Source organism: Schistosoma mansoni, chromosome W (genome assembly GCF_000237925.1).
Source record: "Schistosoma mansoni strain Puerto Rico chromosome W, complete genome".
Classification (NCBI taxonomy): Eukaryota; Metazoa; Platyhelminthes; class Trematoda; order Strigeidida; family Schistosomatidae; genus Schistosoma; species Schistosoma mansoni.
In genome coordinates this window covers 41305891-41325859 of record NC_031502.1, presented here as the reverse complement: position 1 = coordinate 41325859, position 19969 = coordinate 41305891, and the positions used below count along the sequence as shown (strand labels likewise).

The 19969-nt window shown below is 35.9% G+C and overlaps 2 protein-coding genes across 2 annotated transcripts; one reads left to right on the top strand and one right to left on the bottom strand.

Annotated features, from left to right (window-relative positions):
- Positions 1–896: 896 nt before the first annotated feature.
- Smp_054410 (putative adenine phosphoribosyltransferase) lies at positions 897–2747 on the bottom strand. The gene is made up of 4 exons (XM_018789724.1): positions 2536–2747; positions 2397–2493; positions 2209–2361; positions 897–1397 (listed from the first exon to the last, which is right to left on the bottom strand). The coding sequence occupies exons 1-4, from the start codon at positions 2649–2651 to the stop codon at positions 1173–1175; spliced, it is 591 nt and encodes a 196-aa protein (XP_018655138.1). The 5' UTR covers positions 2652–2747; the 3' UTR covers positions 897–1172.
- Positions 2748–8357: 5610 nt separating this feature from the next.
- Positions 8358–10197, top strand: Smp_151260 (putative adenine phosphoribosyltransferase; the record flags this gene model as incomplete). Its single annotated transcript, XM_018789723.1, has 3 exons — positions 8358–8430; positions 8969–9100; positions 9974–10197. The coding sequence occupies 3 exons, from the start codon at positions 8358–8360 to the stop codon at positions 10195–10197; spliced, it is 429 nt and encodes a 142-aa protein (XP_018655137.1).
- Between the last annotated feature and the right edge of the window lie 9772 nt (positions 10198–19969).

The following is a 19969-nucleotide window of genomic DNA, read 5'->3' as shown; positions in this document are numbered from 1 at the left end:
AGCTACCTACAAAATTGGTATTGTCCGAACGTTCATGAAGTATAGTCATATTACTTCTGTGCAAAGTGTGTTAAACTATTCAGTTAGAAACCTACTCTGCTGTATAGCTAATTCGTCTTCTCATATCTGTTCATTCGACATACGTCAGCAATCTGGTCTCATGAGAAGAAATCACCCTGCTACATCGTGTCACTGCACATCACTCGTCGATCAGTGTTCTGTTCTAATAACCAGAAGCCTTGTTCATTTATCGCTAAATCCTCCGTCATAACACAGTGATTATCTTAATTTCCTTCTCTGCAATTCCGCTCTGGCAATGGTATCACATTCCCAAATAGCACTAAAAAACTAGTATTCACTTTGCAGATACGACATAACCACGCTAGAACACCAAACATTTGGACCCATCTTCACGACCACACAAACCGTTACAGTTAATCTGATGAAATGACGGCCTATGTTAACATCCACCAACCCACACAATGGACGCTTGTGGAACTAGCTATACTTGGAGCACACACGTCAGGTCTGTAATAAACATGCATATAATGAGAATCAATGTCCTAAAGCAAAACACCCATCTGATGTACATGCATAAGCAGTTTACGAAGGTAATAACTTATATTCAATGCTGAACTCACAACAATGGGTCAAGGCACCATAGCACACCGAAACTACGCTCTAATCAAATTAGATAATAACAAGACTGGTTGGACTGTGACAATATCAGATAGTATAATTTCCAAATCATTTACCTTAATCGTATGCAATGCACTCTCACTACACTAATAATTTTGATCAGTGATTTCATTTCATAGAATGAACCTACACAGTGAACTGATAGTCACCCATACAATCGAGAATGAGCTTAATTTACACAGTGGAGCTCACAAACATATATACAATAAAAGTAACGTTTATTGACAATGCTAACATAATTAACAAATGGCTAACGTCAGAAATGATAAGTAGTCAATGAGATAAAATAAGAATCTATATTCATAACTGAACTTTATTAACTAGGTATTTCGAAGTATGACATTTCATAACTAGCTACAGTCTATTATTTAATAGGACGATATTTCAGTACTTAAGGTCAGTCGGAAAAATAAACTACATTTAATAGTAGAAAGGGAGGAATTAAGAAAGGATACTTTTTACAGAAGTAGTGTTTAAGCTTGAAAGAGTGTGTGAACAGGTACGTCAAGATCTTCTATCCTTTTACGTCCACCCAAACCTTTCAGTTCCACAAACAACAAACTGGATAGGATTCTAGCTCCAGATAAGTTTATTAATTTTACACCAGCTTCAAGGCTTCCACCAGTGGCCAAAACATCATCAAAAAGAACTACATTATCATCAGGTTTGAGAACATCCTTTTGAATTTCTACAATGCTCTGTAGATACAAATAGATTGAGAAAATACAGTATATGCTTTAAGGTTGTGTTGAATATTAATAAAAGCACTCATTAAGATTGCAACTCATGTATAGATAAATGATTTTATTTGATTTTACTTATCACAAATGAGATCATATCTACGATAGTGCACTGCAAATAACTGTTTATACTTCTGCATTTAGTTTGTTCATTTTGAAATACACTGAAGAACTCAAGATCGGTTTTTCATGGATGACAACTGAACGTCAGTGACTGTAAATTTGGTGATTCCAATACTTATACAGTAACAATGATGAGACGCCAGAAATTTGTTTTGGATCCCCAGACTTACTATTGCCGAGAAACTAAACACAGAGCCAAGCAACTATGGCTGGCTAATGAGTTCGATTAGTAAAAGTAGGCACAAGTCACTTATAACTGACTTAAGTATATATACTCAATTGATATACAGAATACTTAGAAATGATTTTGGACCTAACATATCCTTTCTTTTTCTTCCCACTAGATCGAGACATCTCAGAGAACATAGCAGGTGAATAGAAAAGCCAAGAACGAACAAAATACCTGTGACATAGTTTTTCACACCGATTCATCAATTCCTGGAACCTGTTACCAGAAGCAGTGGTGTCCGCACTTTCGATTGCCTCACTCAAGAGAAGAATAGACACTCATAGAAGCATTGTATAAAAAGAATAACAGGCTGTGGGCCTTCTATCTTTACTACAAAAATCTGAATCTGATTCACCTATGCGGCTTTGGTTTCATAAATAATAATCCTTATGTTACAAAGCATCGATATAAACTTACACTTCCATATTCCAATTCGTATTTATAAGAGAAACAAGGACCTGGGAGTTTTCCTGCTTTCCGAATAGGGACGAAAGGGCAGTTCAGACGAAGGGCAAGTGCTGGTCCAAGTAAAAAACCACGTGACTCAAGACCCACAACAACGTTGATTTTCTAACGTACAATAGATCGAGTGCAACGTAGCTTACTGTAAATTTACGCTCTATCTCGGATGTAGCCACATAATATAACTCATCCAATAGATATTGAGTTAAAACAGGGTCTCTGAAAACGCCAAAAAAGTCCCTTTATTAGTTTAAGCACATATTAATGTGTATGGAAAAGTACCAGAAAATAATGCCCTGTTTTGGGAAATCTGGTATAATCCCGACAGCTGACTTAATGGCTTTTAGCCTAGACTCACGATCAGATGACTTCGGCAACGACCCAGTGGCTTCATTCATTGATGTAGGTTACTGAGCACTTAAAGGTCAAACAGTCGTAAAACGATTGGTACATCGCCACGACAATCCATAGATATTTCCAAAATCGGTCAAATCAAGATAACTTTACGTAACGCGTGAGGTGAATTTAAATCCAACGTTTCCAAGTAAACCTAATGTATCGCTCAATGTAATAACGGTCTTGTTCACGTTCATATAGTCATTGAATTTGTTATATTATTATTTATTTTTTATTAATCAAGTAGATTATGCCATGAGTTTTGCTCTGGTTGCCAAATCGACTGCCACTATTGCGAAGTCGAGTTGTGGTAAACTTCAGCCTAACGCGTGCTATCGGTGTTTATTTGCAAGAAGGAAAGAGATCTAAAAACCATAGCGTACAAGCCAGTGTCAGTGTAAGTTTCACATTACTAAGGGCCGATCGAATCCAGAAGTGTAGAGGAGGAGTGGCAAATAACCCCCCGAAATAAACAGTTCTGTAAGTCGTCGACATTTGGTGCTGACTCCATTAGTTTCAATGTATACATATGGCTGAAGACGCTCGTTTACGCATTCGTATCAGATCACAAGTGGATAAGCCGTGCTACGCATCTCCTACAACCGTTAACCAGTTTAGATTAAACGCTTCCTGATATACTGATAGCTTATGAAATATATCTTCGAACCTCCTCACTTCTGTCTTCTGATTTGACTGAGTTGACGCATTTCGATTATAAAGGTATTACGTGTAAAGGCGTTGCCAAAACTCCGAGTATCAGTGGCATATTGGTTCCCCTATTTTGAGGGGAATTTTCCTCGTTTTGGGTGATTTTTGGGGAAGCCGCAATAGAAAATTTGGGGGAAATCCTGGGAAAATTACACAAAAACCCCAAACGTCTTGAATTTTCTCCAATATTTCCTCAGAATCTTACAACACTTTGGGGGTTTTCCCCAAACGTTGAGAAAAACTAACAAACTTTTCACGAATTTGGTGAAAACCCCTAAATCCTATTTACCGTTGTTGATAAAATATCCCCAGAAGATGAAACGTGTGAAATGATTAGTTGTCGCTTGAAATACGAAGGACAATGGTTGCTGATTCTTTTGGTCAACTACAGTTCAAACTGTGGAGTGTAGTGACAGTGAAATGTCACTGGGCCCTATCCAAATGATCTGGCAGTTGGGCCTTTGATTATCTATGCTTTTCAAAGTCAAAGACAACCGACGCGCATCAGTTAATCGTATATCATGGACTGGTGCGAGTGATGGTGATCTCGCCATCTTCTCTGTACTCATTCATACCAATATATTTCCATAATAACGTCCTTTGTATATATGGTCTTCAATGAAGCCATAGTACTTTAATACGTTGAAGGGGTAATCCATGTTAGATGCTAACAGCGAGGTGTGACTACGAAGTTAGCTAGTTTGTCACACCGTCCCCGTCTAGCTCGAGTAGGCCTTAAATCACTCCACAGAGGTCATCTACGTTGATATTCAACACTGGTGATTAAGACTTAGAATAACACAACCTAACATCATAATCTTTATTATTACATCTCGTACTAATTCTTTTTTATTTTTATCGTCGCCTATGTTAATCAATTACTGGGAACATTCGTTGCTTCATATTAGTGTTGATTAGTATATAAACTTAAATAATTAGTTCAATTGATAGAACTAACTAATCAACTACGACTATAATCGGTTATCGTGGTTCTTTTACAAACATTTGCAGCATGTAAATGCTCGTGTGTAATATGTCTGCTACAATATCGACCACTCGTAAAAATAGCCACAAGGCAACACGAACGCACAACTTTTTGTAATTTATCCGCTTGTATACATTAACTGTCGATTGTGAATTCATCATTCTGCTCAATCACTATCAACCACTTTCCTTCAGAAATTATCCACTAGAATTTTTTAATTACTTGACCACTGCCTGCCTAATTGCCAGTACCTGAGTTCCATGGCCAAATTTCCTGCAATGTTGGATCACGTTTAGACTATTCGTCAGGCAATGGTACATATTTAGCTTAAATTACTTTTAGGCTTATACAAGTTCAGTCTACAACGCTGTGTTGATCCAAGAATTTAATCAACAGCACCTCGTATATAATGCAGATTCGAACTACTGTCTACTTCAAATTTTAATTACTTGGAAGCCAGAGTTACCCAGGTGAGTTTCGTAACTGCACTAAATTGTTTCGCACTGTGTTTATGATGCCTAGTAACATTTCGTAGTTAATTACACGTAGAACAGTCATATATTTGGTCACTGCCGTCAGGTTTTAACCGAAACCGTATACATTTATGACTCGTAAGTCAACGTACTGTGGATAAACGTATTGCATGTACACGAGCGATCTTAGTCCATGTCCTAAACAGACACTTTGTTGTACGTAATATATCACGTAACGCTAGGTAATAAGCTCTTCGCATTAGCTTTTTACGAAATGGCCATGTTATCTGAACTTTCTAAATTTCAGTTACATTGGTGGTTATCATTTTAATTAATGTTTACTATGCGCTTTATATTTGCTGTTACCTCACACCGTAAATCATGGCTCGAATTCCCTATTACACGAAAGTCATTTTAATTCCGTTTCCGGTCTATTCACATGCAATACGAGTTGGGAAAACATCTAAACAACCTCTGAAACTTTCCACGAACCCCACCATAGCCTTTGTATATGTTTTTATTCACACATCCAACTGTTATACTAACAATATACAAACAAACGTTCAGTTTAACAGTCAGTATACGTAAGAACGGTGTTATTTCGATTTGACGTTATAACACATGCGAACTATTATGGTTAACCAACTTCAACGTCGTTCTGTGTTTCGTGAAGTATTGTCTCCTCGCGGCTGTTATCTAACAAATGATTTCGGTACATCAGTTGGATGTTCAAATACTTGACGACTCGGAACCTGTCCAGTCCAATGGGTGGTCTTACGATACTATCATCCGTACAAACCACCGGTTTACACAATGGACCGAATCCCCTGCAGAATGAAAAAGATATTTTCGCATTCATTCCAACACTAACAGTGTTTTTCACCGGTATTATTGACATGAATCCAGAGTTACACTGTTGGTTCTTTACTTTCTCTTTGATGATCTTCGGTTCAGTTATTGAACTTATACACAGAACTCACCGTTTACCATCCTATTTAGAAGAATTCATCGCGTTACTATCACTCTCGATCTGTAGTCTAAGACCCTTACTGATTATAACAGCAATCATTGGCTTTTCAAACTCTAACTACAAACTGGTCAGTAGCTTCATACAACGAAATCACTTCTCTTCACAGTTACAATTCTGTACTTACACTTAGTTTGTTAAATATAGATATAACCAGAATTCCACAATTATGAACAGAAACTGTCAACGACACTGTCTGACTTTACGCCTTAAACCAATGGTAGTGTAAACATCGGCATCGACTGACATTACATTTATCCCACTATCACTATATAATCATCACTCTTGCGGAAAACTTAACGTTTCTCATTTGATGAACTTGTAGTGGATGTCGAGTCGTGGACGGACTATGATCACCACTACTATTCGATTACGCGTCCAAAAACGACTTGGTTCCCTTGATAGCCCGTAAATCAGAAGGCTTTACTAGTCCAGATCAAGTATATTTATTGGCGATCTCGTGGTATCGAAATAATACCGAGACGTGCCAAAGAGTACAAGCGAATAAGCAGTGCGTGAGCAAGCTCGAACCAAACAAGGCGGATCGCGGAACAAGAAGTGAAACTGATACAGTTAAACAAATACAGTAAAACAATCTCTGGTACAATTGGTTACAATAATAATAATTGTTTCCGTTATTCCAATCGTGTTCTTATCGAGACTGGCCGGTCACTACAAACTCAATCACTTGTCAAGGCTTTTTATTTCAGCGCAACTTGATAGAACTTTAAAACCTTATCTTTTCTATTGTTTCTATGGTTAATCGCTTTACATCCAACCAGAGTTCTAACAATTTATTATTACTCGCTGTTTCACGGCCAGTTTCTGCCACTTCCTTTCCATTCGTCTTACAGCTCGGCAATACCCTGAGGATTCATAATAATCGTTTGGCAACCTCCGGCGCGCGACTAATCCCAAAATGTTTGGTACCGATTCAGACGGCCGTTGAGTCTGGTGACGGAGTATTGTAGGGGCCAAATCAACCGGCATTGGGGTCACTGAATGTCAAGCATTTCATCCATATCCGTCAAAGTCAAGAACGACCGACGCGCAACAGTTAATCGTATGCCATGGACTGGTCCATGAGGTGGTGGTCGCACTTTCACTTGCACCTACTCTAACAAATGTATATCTGTAATAGCATCCTTTGTGTTATACGTATGCTCAGTAGTCTCGCCTGTTAACTTTGGCATGATCTCGGTATTCTTTCGATCCCACGAGATTGCCAACAAACACGTCTTAACACAACCTTCAACTGCCTCCTGATATTCGACTTTCGGAGGCGTCTAACCTAGCAACTGTTACGTAGTCACCCTGTGGTGGTGATCATAGTCAACCACGACTCGACATCCACTACACCCTCTTTTAGCTCCTGGATATATGCCGCCGAAAACACATATGAAATGGGTAACCTCGTCCTGCACCATCATTAATTCCTCAGATGTCCCAGAGAGATATAAGGTCACGGTGTATAGAAGCTCCCAAATTTAGGTGGATTTACTCCCGACTGTCAGTTACACATCGCAACATAACTTCCATAAAGTGCGCCAACTGTCATATTGGCAATACGGATCTTACTAATATTATTTACATTCATATATTGGAAGTGTTACTTTGTGATCAGTGTACCTTATAAAATATCAAACTCGCTGGATAACTCACCGCAATGAAGACTGTATAGTCTGTAACACTTTGATCTTGCCTGTAAACCGGCATGCCTCATGTAGCAGACTGTTATTTGAGAATAAATCACCCGACACAGGTAATTTAGGTTATTGATTTACAGGCTCACAACCAAAGATGCCACAAGCATACGGAGTCCTGACAACGAATTAACCAGTAACACCTTTAAAATTATAATATGCCAACCCAGTCAAATCGGGAGACAGGAGTGAAGGAGTTTGAAGATATATTTGGAAGGCTACCAGTATGTCAAGTAAACGTTTGGTCTAAGCTGGCTAATAATTCAAGTGAATGTGTAGCATGGCGTACCCACTCTTGATCTGGTATGGATGCGTGACTAAGCGCCTCCAGCTAGATGATTCCAGTAAAACTAATGTGGTCAGCACTACATGCTGAAGACTTGCAGAACTAAATATTTTGGGGACTAATTTACCTCTAGAGGTTCAACCACCATCCTGTTCATGTTGATAATCAAACAAGCTTTATTCATTGTGCTTGGATCCTATGTCTTTGTACTTCAACATTCAACGGTCAACTTTCATTTATCAATCTCTTTAGAAGAATTTAATCTTCATAAAAGTGTACAACCACAGTAAAGACTACTACGTTTCTGTTTGTACTGCACAGTGATACTCTCTAGTGTGTACATATTTTTTGAATTCTTTGTTAACAGTAAACTCGTTGTTCCATTTCCAAATTGTATCACCTGAGATTCTAGGTGTCTATCTGTCTGTTGTGATCATTTGGATTGTGTTGTAGGTTGAGTGAATCAAGTGTATATACAGTAACCCGACTAAGCCATGAATGCTGCAGTTATATTATATTTCTTAAAATGTCTGATTGTGAGTCTAGACTAAATGCTACTGACTCACATATCGGAATCGCACCACATTTCCCAGTAAAAGGTGTTTTCTTTCTGTATTTGTTTCTTTTCATAATATTTCTGATTATATCTGTACTGAGATTTTTTCCATGCTTTCAGAAATCCTGTCTTAACTCAATATCTGTTGGGTGGATTATATTGTGTGGCTGCATCCGAGATAAAGCGTAAATTTAAAATAAATTGCGTTATACCCTGTAGCGGTAAATAAGTTCTCAAAATTAATAGCTCTGTAAGTCTTTGACATTTGATGCTGACTGCATTAGTTTTAATGGACTCACCTAACTGAATGCTCTTGGCCACACATCTGCACCAGATCACGAGTAGGTACGACGTGCTCCACACCTCCTACGACCGTTAGCCGACTTAGATTGATCTTTTCTTGATATATTGATAGCCTATCAAACATATCTTCGAACCTCTTCACTTCTGTCTTCTGATTTGACTGAGTTGACGCATTTCGATTATAAAGGTATTACGTGTAAAGGCATTGTCAGGACTGAAAATACTTGTGGCACCTTTAACCCTGTTTATAGTACGCTAGAAAATAGACATTATTGTAGGCCTCGAGTCGCTCGTTTTTCTCCATAGGACAGCACTTGCCCTTCGTCCGAACTGCTCCTTCGTCCCTATTCGGAAAGCAGGAGAACTCCTAGGTCCTTGTTTCTCTTGTAAATACGATTATGAAACCGTAAGTTTGTGGTATGTATATTGTTCTAAAATTGTTATTCTTTGAATCCAAGCCATATAGTTAGTCAAAGACGTACTAAATCCAACAGACTAGTTACTCAAAACATTAAAAAGTTCCGCTATGCCGTTTTGCTTTTGCTAGTTAAATTGGCAAAGTTATAATTGGTTGAGTTCCTTTTATTACGGAGCTCAAGAGTGAAGGAACGATATCATAGATCTTACCACTTAATGGCTAGGGTATATTAAAGTCATCTGAGTCATAATAATTGTGATTTAGTGGACTTCAATAAAGTCCTTCAGTGTACATACAATGAGTTCCAAACCAGAGTTAAATCACACTGAAATACTTTGAAAAAGCCATTTCTTTTTTCATTGTATCAAGTTTCTCTTATGACCTATTCATTTTCTCAACTCATCTGTTCCAGTTACTAATCAGTAGAAAACAGAATCTCTGTTTGACTTGGATCTAACGTGATCTTAGAAAATTACTTGACTGGCATCAACAGTGGTTAACATTAAAGGCAAATACATGTTACTTTGTCCTAAATTCTGTTAAATTAGGATATAAAACGTCAGTATAGGACAGTCCTTTACTCTGCAATAAAAGAAAATAAGGTAATATCGACGCCCCAACCACTTTCCGTACAATAGTTTCATATACCTGGCCACCATCTGAACGAACCCAACATCTTGACCGAAGTATAGATAGTTTTCTTGAATTGAAGGCGGATCTCGCACAGGATAGTTTTGTTAATAAATGAAATAGAGTAAGTTGTTGTTACATGAATGGTAATTTTAATGAATAATTGTACTAATTTTATTCAATTTAGCTCTAAAATATGCCCTTCATTATCTTACAACTCGTATGTAATCATAAGATACCGTAGAAATTCGAAGGGATGCTCTCATTGTTGGTAACATTATAATTCTGTTGGATGCTATTTTGGTAACTGGTAGAATTCTCGAGGCTTGTGTTAATTTGGTAAACCTATCTGGAGCTAGAGTATTATCCAGCTCAGTGTTTTTGGGAGCAAAAGATTTCAGTGCACGTGAAAGGTTGAGAAAACTTGATGTTGCTGTTCATTCGTTTCTCCAAATTTAAACGTCCCTTTGTGTGAAAAATTCATGTTCTCCCAATTCGTGCCTTTTTTATTTTTTGATATCATTTAATTTGTTGAATTATCTAACGTACTTTAGTTCCATCAAACCGTTACGTATTATTGCAAGTTACCGGATGTCTCAATTAATAGAGTTTATTCTTTATTGACGACGCTTATTTTACCTTACTGACTTCCTCATCATTTTGACTGTTTGGAGATTTTGTTCTTATTATCAATAAACATTATTTTTATTGAGTAAATATTTGTGAGCTTCATTGTGTATATTAAGCTTACTTCCAGTTGTATTGGTGACTATCATCTCACCGTGTGGGTTCATTCAATGGAATCGAGCCACTGACCAAAATTCTTAGTGTGGTAAAAGTGCATCTCATACGATTGAAATTAATGACTTAGAAATTATACTATCTGATAGTGTTACATTCCAACCATTGGTAATTTGGGCTGATGAACAATCGTACCAGACTGCACTTTGGTTATGATTCATTACCTGTGACAAGGTACCTTCTTTGGATTCGATCAATTTTTTACATGAATGGCGAATACTGGAAGAAAATAGACGCGTCTCAGACGTTTTTGAGAGATGATGACGATCTAATCATGAGTGAAATCCTGAATATACTTGGATAATGCAGTATTGGTATGACATACATTTAAGTTTATTTCTGAGAACTCGGCTCCTTGTTAGTACTTACCAACTAGTATTGAGGTTAACATGTTTTCAGACTCGTGAGAAATTTGTCGATTGCATTCATTAGACTTACAACGTAATTCAATTGTGCACTGTTTTGTTCTTCTCAACATTTACAAACGTCAGGAAACAATCGTGAATTCGTCGACTCTTGAAATATGCATTTCGCTTAAACTTGGCTATTCGTTTTAATCATTAATTTGACCTTGTAATTGTAGAAGCTGGTGAGAATTCGTTGAAAATAATGTTATTAGTTGACATTCCTCTTTTTTTATTTAACAGTGATTTCCAAACAGTTAGAATGTATAGAAAGTGGAAGTTCTTCATAAATTCCCCGTGACAGTAATCTTACTTGAAGGTATCATCACAAATCCAAGTTTCAGTTGTACCATAATTATTGGATCACTAATTGCAACATATCATTACCTCTTAACAATATAAAATTAAGTAAAAATATGAGCCAATGTTGTTTGCATTGTGAAAATTCATTCAAGTAAAATAACCACATCAGATTATCATTCGTTATGTGCATGACATGAATTATCTGTACCTTTGAGTTAAAATAAATTTCGTGAAAGTTAATCAACTGATACTTAAAAGACATGCACCAGAATAACACACTCAAGCTACACGCAACTCTTATACACTCACTTGATTGTTTTCCTAATGACTGTAATGCTTTTCAAGATTCATGTCACTGGAGTCCTATGCCTATTTAGTTTATTACTGTAACTAGTAGGTGCTTTGTGCAGTTTTGATTTATACAAGAACCAAAATATTTGTGATTAGTCAGAATTTTCATTCGAAGATTCTCTAAGTGGGTCGCTATTCATCAGAAACCTGTACATTTTTTGGTTTATGAACGGATTAATGGAAAATGTGACTAAATGACTTTCTTTAAACATGTATCTCAGAAGTAGGATTAGATAGACAAAATCTGACTTATCTTTGTATTGTTTCAGCTGGTCATAGTAACACAAAACAAATTATTTGATGAAAACGTGAAAGTAATAGCATTAAGAATTGTAATATAATATCCAAGTCAACAGAAGCAGAAAAAATTGGGAAAATCAAGTTTTATGGAGAGGTAGTGAGTAAATTCATCTATGTAGTGTCGACAGACCATTACAAGGTCGCTAGTTTAGAGGAGTTTATGATATAGTAAAGCTTCTCAGATAGACCGTCAACGACTACTTTTTATTGATTTAGGTAAATATAAGAATTCAGCTGATTGGATTAGCACCAAGTAGATTGGTTGATTACCCATCGAAGCACATCATGCAGTGGGTTTTTACAATGGGCTATTCCAGAAAATTCGTCTCTCGATTGGGGATTAGAAAAACATACTTGAGTTGCTGTGATGTTTAAGAGTATTTGAATTATAAACTAGTAAACTAGTAATCCCGGCAATAACTCAGTTTAATCAAGAAGTATTAGATGAGCACGAACGAATGTACTGTATTTTGAATTCAAAATCAAAACAGTTATCAATACAAAGGAGTCATTGGTTCATTCGAACACTACAGTTGCACTGTCAAGATACGTGACAAGACAATATTTTAAACGTGTATGATCACTGGTTTGGTACAACAGCAAGAATAAATTTACTTGATACTCTTTTGACTTATTTTACATTAAAAATTTGTGTAGTTCATTAAGTTATTCTCGTCACATTTTAGTGTCTATCGTGATTTGTCACGTAGACGTAGGCGAAACATTGTCAACATTCTAAAATGCTACATTCTGAGAATTCATCACAATTATTTTTCATATATGTCACTGTGTTTTTTGTACTAATTCTTATTTCATAAACATAAGGTCTTCCAAACAGTTTAGTGATTTCTCACGGTGTGTTGTATTCATCTAAACCCACTGGTACGGTAATGGTGTAAATAGCAAGTGGCTTTCTGTCAATCACTGAATCCGTAGAAAAAGCATTTGAACACTAACTGTCAGTTTTAGTCAGTAAAACAACAAATGTACATAAATACATTTATGTTGGGATATTTGTTACTCGTAACATGGTATCACAAAGCAATCTAACCATATTTACTCTACTAAAAATACATCACTTGTAAGACCGAATTTAAGAGGATTAACTTGGTTATGACCCGTTTTTAATTTATCTCGTATGTCTGTATAGGACATATTGGCTTGTATTAACATGATGGGAGCGAGACTAGTGAAATACCGTGGAATTCAGCAGTTCTCAGTCGTTATTGGTAAGATTGTAGTGTCGCGAATCTGATACCGTCTATACTCGTATATAATAAATGACTTTATCCGCGTTGGTGAACAACGTAGTTAAATACGTCAAATACGAGAATGGAATTAGGATACATATATTTTCTACAGTCATTGATTTGGCCAGAGAATCAGAGTGATGAAGCGAACGAAGCGAAAATGATGCGCATTGGAGATGGCTGGGAAGCCAACTCGAGAGCGAAGCGAAAATAATGCGTATTGGAGATGGCTGGGAAGCCAACTCACTTTAAGCAAGCGTTAATCAACATTTATAGTCGGACAAAAATGAGTGACAGACATATGATGAATAAGATACGAAGTGTACACATATATGCTCATATAAAAGTATAGTCAAGGTTAATAAGCGAATAATGAACAAGATCAAAATATGACTCAATGTACAGGTGAATTGGCTTGGCCAGCAACTAGAATAAAGTATATGGGCTTAACATAACAACAGATACTACATAGCCCCCTTGTAGAAAATAGCACATTTATAAAAAATGTCTGTTTTCGAAAAATAACACTGAAGCGGTATGTGGATAACGTCAAAATGTGGGAAAAAATGGTACAATACCTGATAAATTACAGTGTCAAGTGGGGTGAGCGTATTAAACGAAAGTGTCATACGTATCTAAAAATGTACATGAGTATTGTCACTATGCAGTCAAAAATTGAAATGCTAGCATGTGACTATGGGTAAATTAGTAAGCGTACAATAAGTTTAACGTGCATTTATGTCGTGACTGTCTGAATGATAAAATAACAGGTTCGTATGAGCAATTCGAAATATAGTGAAAATAGAGTAAAACAGAAATTGGTCTGTGGTGCCGGCTGAATATGATGATAAAAAACAGTAAAATATGAATATGTCCCGATAAGCCGCAGGAGAGTAAATAGCGTTGATTGGCGATGAGTGGATTCAAATTTACACGATTGGAGTTTATGTGGGATAAAAAATAATCCAGCCGTAGGATGATAACTGCATCAGCGGTTGATATTCATTGCTGTACTGCAATTGATAATGATAATAAAATGCGAAGTCAGCGTACGTTGTCGTGTGCGTCGAGTTATCGTTAAATATGTATTAGTAGAATGACCAGAGGAACAGGATAGTGACTGCGGAGACGAGATTTGCGGAGTCGTATTCCTTTATGGTCATGCAGCCTATCGTGGTTTGTGTAGTTAGAGGGATATGCGCTCAACCTCGTTTGTTACAAAACCGTATAAAGGCGTGATAAAAATACCAATACATATGATTATCGATGACGGCGGGTGAGACTGACTTGGATGTGACGAACAAGAGTGTATCTTTGAGAGACTAGCTCTAAACTCTATGTTCTAGTGTACAGTGCAATGGAAATAGAATATTAGTTGCAGTAATCGAATAGTGTTTATAGGTAATGGATGATGCAGCATTCAGTTATACATGTGAATGAATAGATAATATGAACATAATCATTACTAATCGGCTGGTAATGCGGCGTCGAATACTTGATTTGTGTATAGACATTAAAGTAGGGATCATAGTGAAATAAAAATTGCGGAAGTTCGGTTTAGGTTGTCGCTGAAAATGTAGAAAATGACGGTTGCTGCGTACCAATGAAATGAATGAACATTAGTTGTCCATCGAGAACATAAGTTCCTACTATCGGGAGTATGACTCCAAACTTATGTCTATGATAGAGTGTAATATTAAGCCGAAAATGACATGAAAAAAAATTGGAACGAACTCACTTAAATCAGGAATAATTTACGTCATTGGATAATAAAAATAATCCAGTGAGTTTGGAATATCATAGCGTGTAATGTCCATATTATTATAATTTGTTCGATTAGTGATTTGACTGAGTATATGTCATAATTTACCGTCATTACGAACAAAAATAATAATTCCACGTTAGATGAAGATATGACATTACTGTAATAATGAGCATATGATGATTATTCGGATCATAACGGAATATGTCGTCGGCCGTTCCATTTTTGATATGTGTTCGCTCGTTGCGGTCGCCAATTATGTAGTGAGTTCGTGCGTTGAGGTTGTCAATTCTGGTCCATGTTCGTTCGGCGAGGCATCCAATTCTGTTGCGTCGTGCTCGTTCGGCGAGGTATCCAATTCTGTAGCGTCGTGCTCGTACGGCGAGGTATCCAATTCTGTAGCATCGTGCTCACCAGTTATGTAGTGGCGTTAATCTGATTCCTTTTTGATCGTATGAATGATTGTTTGTTGTCAAAATATACGTACTGTCTATCCTCGTATGTATTAAATGGCTTTATTCCGCGTTGGTGAACAACGTAGTTAAATACGTCAAATACGAGAATGGAATTAGGATACATATATTTTCTACAGTCATTGATTTGGCCAGAGAATCAGAGTGATGAAGCGAACGAAGCGAAAATGATGCGCATTGGAGATGGCTGGGAAGCCAACTCGAGAGCGAAGCGAAAACAATGCGTATTGGAGATGGCTGGGAAGCCAACTCGATTTAAGCAAGCGTTAATCAACATTTATTACTTACTTACTTACTTACTTACGCCTGTTACTCCCAATAGAGCATAGGCCGCCGACCAGCTTTCTCCAACCCACTCTGTCCTGGGCCTTCTTTTCTAGTTCTTTCCAGTTCTTGTTCATTCTTCTCATGTCTGTCTCTATTTCTCGGCGTAATGTATTCTTTGGTCTTCCTCTTCTCCTTTGACCTTCAGGATTCCATGTGAGGGCTTGTCTTGTGACACAATTGGGTGATTTCCTCAATGTGTGTCCTATCCACTTCCAGCGCTTCTTCCTGATTTCTTCCTCCACTCCAATCTGGTTTGTTGTCTCCCACAGTAACTTGTTGCTGATAGTGTCTGGCCATCGGATCTGAAGTATCTTGCGTAGACAGCTGTTAATAAACACTTGTATCTTCTGGATAATGGCTTTCGTAGTTCTCCACGTCTCTGCCCCATACAGAAGAACTGTCTTGACATTTGTATTGAAAATTCTAACCTTGGTGTTGGTTGACAATTGTTTTGAGCTCCATATGTTTTTCAGTAGTAGGTATGCTGCTCTTGCTTTGCCGATCCTCGCCCTCACATCTGCATCTGATCCACCGTGTTCATCAATGATGCTGCCCAGATATGTAAAGATTCCCACATCCTCCAAAGCTTCTCCGTCAAGTGTAATTTGATTGGTGCATATTGTATTGTATCGGAGAGTCTTGCTTTTCCCTTTGTTTATATTGAGACCTACTGCTGCTGAGGCTGCTGCTACACTGAATGAGAGATACTGCGTAAACATAAATTCCTTTTTTAATGTTACTGTTCCTATTATAACTATTCTTAAAATAAGTCTGAAAATATTGAAGATAAGCTTATTATATGATTATGCCAAACAGTTTGCCTAACCTCTGAATTGACTTTAATCTCTGGCATTCTTCAAACTAGACATCTTAACTTTAAGAGCATTTTTCTCTTGAAGCCAATAATCAATATTTAAAGTCTCCAATTAATTAAAAGTGTATTTATGCTTATGGAGATAAGACAACATAAATGAGCTAAATTCAACATGCTTTAGATAATGATGTCAGTGTCCTTTTTTTAATTGAGTGATTTACTGTCAATAAACACCTCTAAATTGTGATGGGAATGAAATTTTTACAAGGACCTTAATAATGATGGTAGTAACAATATTAGTAGGCGGTAAAGTATTTAATTGTGTTTTAACAATGTTTACATATAGTAGCAAAACTATCTATTACATAGTTTTCTTTTTTTTTAAATCAGTATGGTTTTGGTTAGTTTGTAGTATCAGTTTAAATGTCAAGCCATATACTTTATTCTAGTTACTGGTCAAGCCATTTCTCCTATACATGGAGTCGTATTTTGATCTTGTTCATTATTCGCTTATTAACCTTGACTATACTTTTTATATGAGCGTATATGTGTATGCACACTTCGTATCTTATTCATCATATGTCTGTCATTCATTTTTGTCTGACTATAAATGTTGATTAACGCTTGCTTAAAGTGAGTTGGCTTCCCAGCCATCTCCAATACGCATTATTTTCGCTTCGCTCTCGAGTTGGCTTCCCAGCCATCCCCACTACGTGTCATGTATGCTTCGCTCGCTTACATTTGCTCAAGTGCTCACAGCTTTCTGGTCTGCATCATTTATCAATAAAAATGTAGTTGCCGCTTCCCTTTGCCTTCTGATTTTATACACCGTTAAGATTGGTATAATAACGGTTATCGAAGTGAACTATGAACGAAGCACGGCACTACAAGTTATGTTTATGTGATTAATTGTAAGAATCTCTACAGTTTTAATCCTTAAACTGTTAAAATTTGAAGGAGATAGGATTGCAGATCATTTATTATCTCTTTCCTAAATTTTATCAGCAAACTTCCCAACTTTCTGGATGATTCAGAGAATAAAAGCTCACTAAAAATAAATAAGAAACATATTTCATAATGAGTTCTCTGCTTGAATCTTTGTAGTTCTTGCAGTAAACCGACTTTTATATGACATACCAATTAACCCGCTTTTAGTAAGAATACTAGATAAGAAATGATACGAAAAGTAAATACCTACCGAGTCAAGTAGCTATATATTTATTTCTATAAAAAACATAGTAGTTGCGAATAAATTATTTATAATGTGTATCCGAACTTTGGAACTTTAATATCTATCATTCAGTGTACAATCAAAGGCTTTATGATTAACACAGTCCACTCTGAATAATTTCTTTACAAGTATATTATACGTCACAAAATGATGTACGAAGTTATGAGCTAATCTCTTTTGTAACTTAATCTTTGTCTATTATGGTCACTGGACTGAATGATATGGGATTCATACATGAATTAATCAGATATGATGTTATATAATCAAATGCATGATCAACAGGAAATACGATAATATAGAACAAAATGACTCCTTTATACGAATACCAACACTAATTTATTTGATTTTTACGTTGGTTTGGGAGCATAGAAATGTTATATTACATACCAAGTTTAAATACAAGTATACACTATTATTGTAGTGAACAAAACACTGGTTGGGGACAACCGAATGTATTTGAACAAAAATTACAGACTATCTCCCTAAATTCTGATGACCATACAGGGAACAGTTAATTTGCAAATTAACAATCAATTGTCCCAATCTTCACTGTTCCTTCTGCAAATATCAGTTCATCTTCTCTAATTCCATTGTTCATGTATTTTCCTACCAATTGCGCTTCATTTCAGTTCTTTCCTCATCGGTCTTCTGCCAAAATACATTCTATGTCTGACCATCGCCATATACTACTTATATGGATATAAGTAGACCACACTACATTATTCCCAACATAATCATCTTCAAGTGTAATTATGTGCATCCATACTTTCCAATATAACAGATAGAACTTTGGGAAAGGAGGAGAAAATTCTTCTTAGTAGTTATTGCACTTTAAAATTATGAGAAATATTTTCATCCAAACATAAAACAATCGTCGATTGAATATTCTAACATATCTATATCGGTAAGATGGCTTTTTTACATATCTGTGAAAGTAAAAATTTTATTCAAGTTACTTTTATGAAAAGTGACCAATTAGTGCAAATCGCAAATACGAATTACTCGAATTCTTCACGGTAGTCTAGAGATATCGTAATCGTTGAGTGACATTATGGTCCTAAACTCTACCTTCTATGGGAGGAAATGTGTAAATTACTGTGATATCTCAAACTCGAATGATACTATTGTCCAATACTACTTTATTTTGAATAGCTTTCTAAATGATATAGTTCAGTGATAAAAATTGACTTACCAGTGAAAATTTATAGCCCCTTTCTCAAGTAATCGAATAGTGAGTGAGTAAAAATAAGTTCAGTTTTGTCTCATATTCTCTCAGCCCTACCTTCTAAAATGTCGGCCGTAATTTGTATTGCATAATTATTTCAAAAAGAAGATTTGATGTTGATGATATGACAGAAGTAATGCTGATGTATTTTATAAATTACATTTCACAATTTTTCCAACAAACAGTACTAATCGTTAATTCACATCGTTAATGAGGACCAACAACAGTTTCTTACAAATAGATCATTGACAATTCTAACAATATTTCCAGTAGAATATGAGTTTATATTTCTAGTAATTAAAATAATGCAAGCATAGTCAGTGCCTAGCGATTGTTACTGATCCATAATCCTAACACTCAAATAATAACTTCATTCACTTATATCTATTGACTGTTTGAATAAATTAATCCTATGCACCACCATTTCTATATGGAACTATACTTAAATGTTTATTTAATAACATTATATAACTACAATTAGATAAGATGTGATATACTTATGATGAATGATGTTTTGTATATTGAAAAGATAATGAGGAGTAAGGAAATCATCTGTTCTATGGATAGGTTCAATTAAATTGTTTATCAGTGATAAATATATATGAGACAGATTATTATCATATAATGACCTTATTTGATAATCATGTTATATATATTAGTATATATAATTAACTTGATCTATTATAATCTCGTCGTGATCTATTTCATAAATTAAACTCAACAATTTAATAAGAAGTTTCATAATAATAAACAAAGAATAGTTGATTTTTCCATAAAATATATCATTTTTACTTGATTGTTATTATTCTGGTCATCAGTTAAACAAAAATACATGATTCCCCATACTGTTATCAGCTGTTCATTTGACCTATGAACTATTAAAAAAAATAATAATTTAGTGGTATGTAGTTTGATGAAAACTCCGTTAGTAACATCATATCTAGTTGATGAGAATTATACAACTAGTAAAAAGAAAATCATGTTACATAT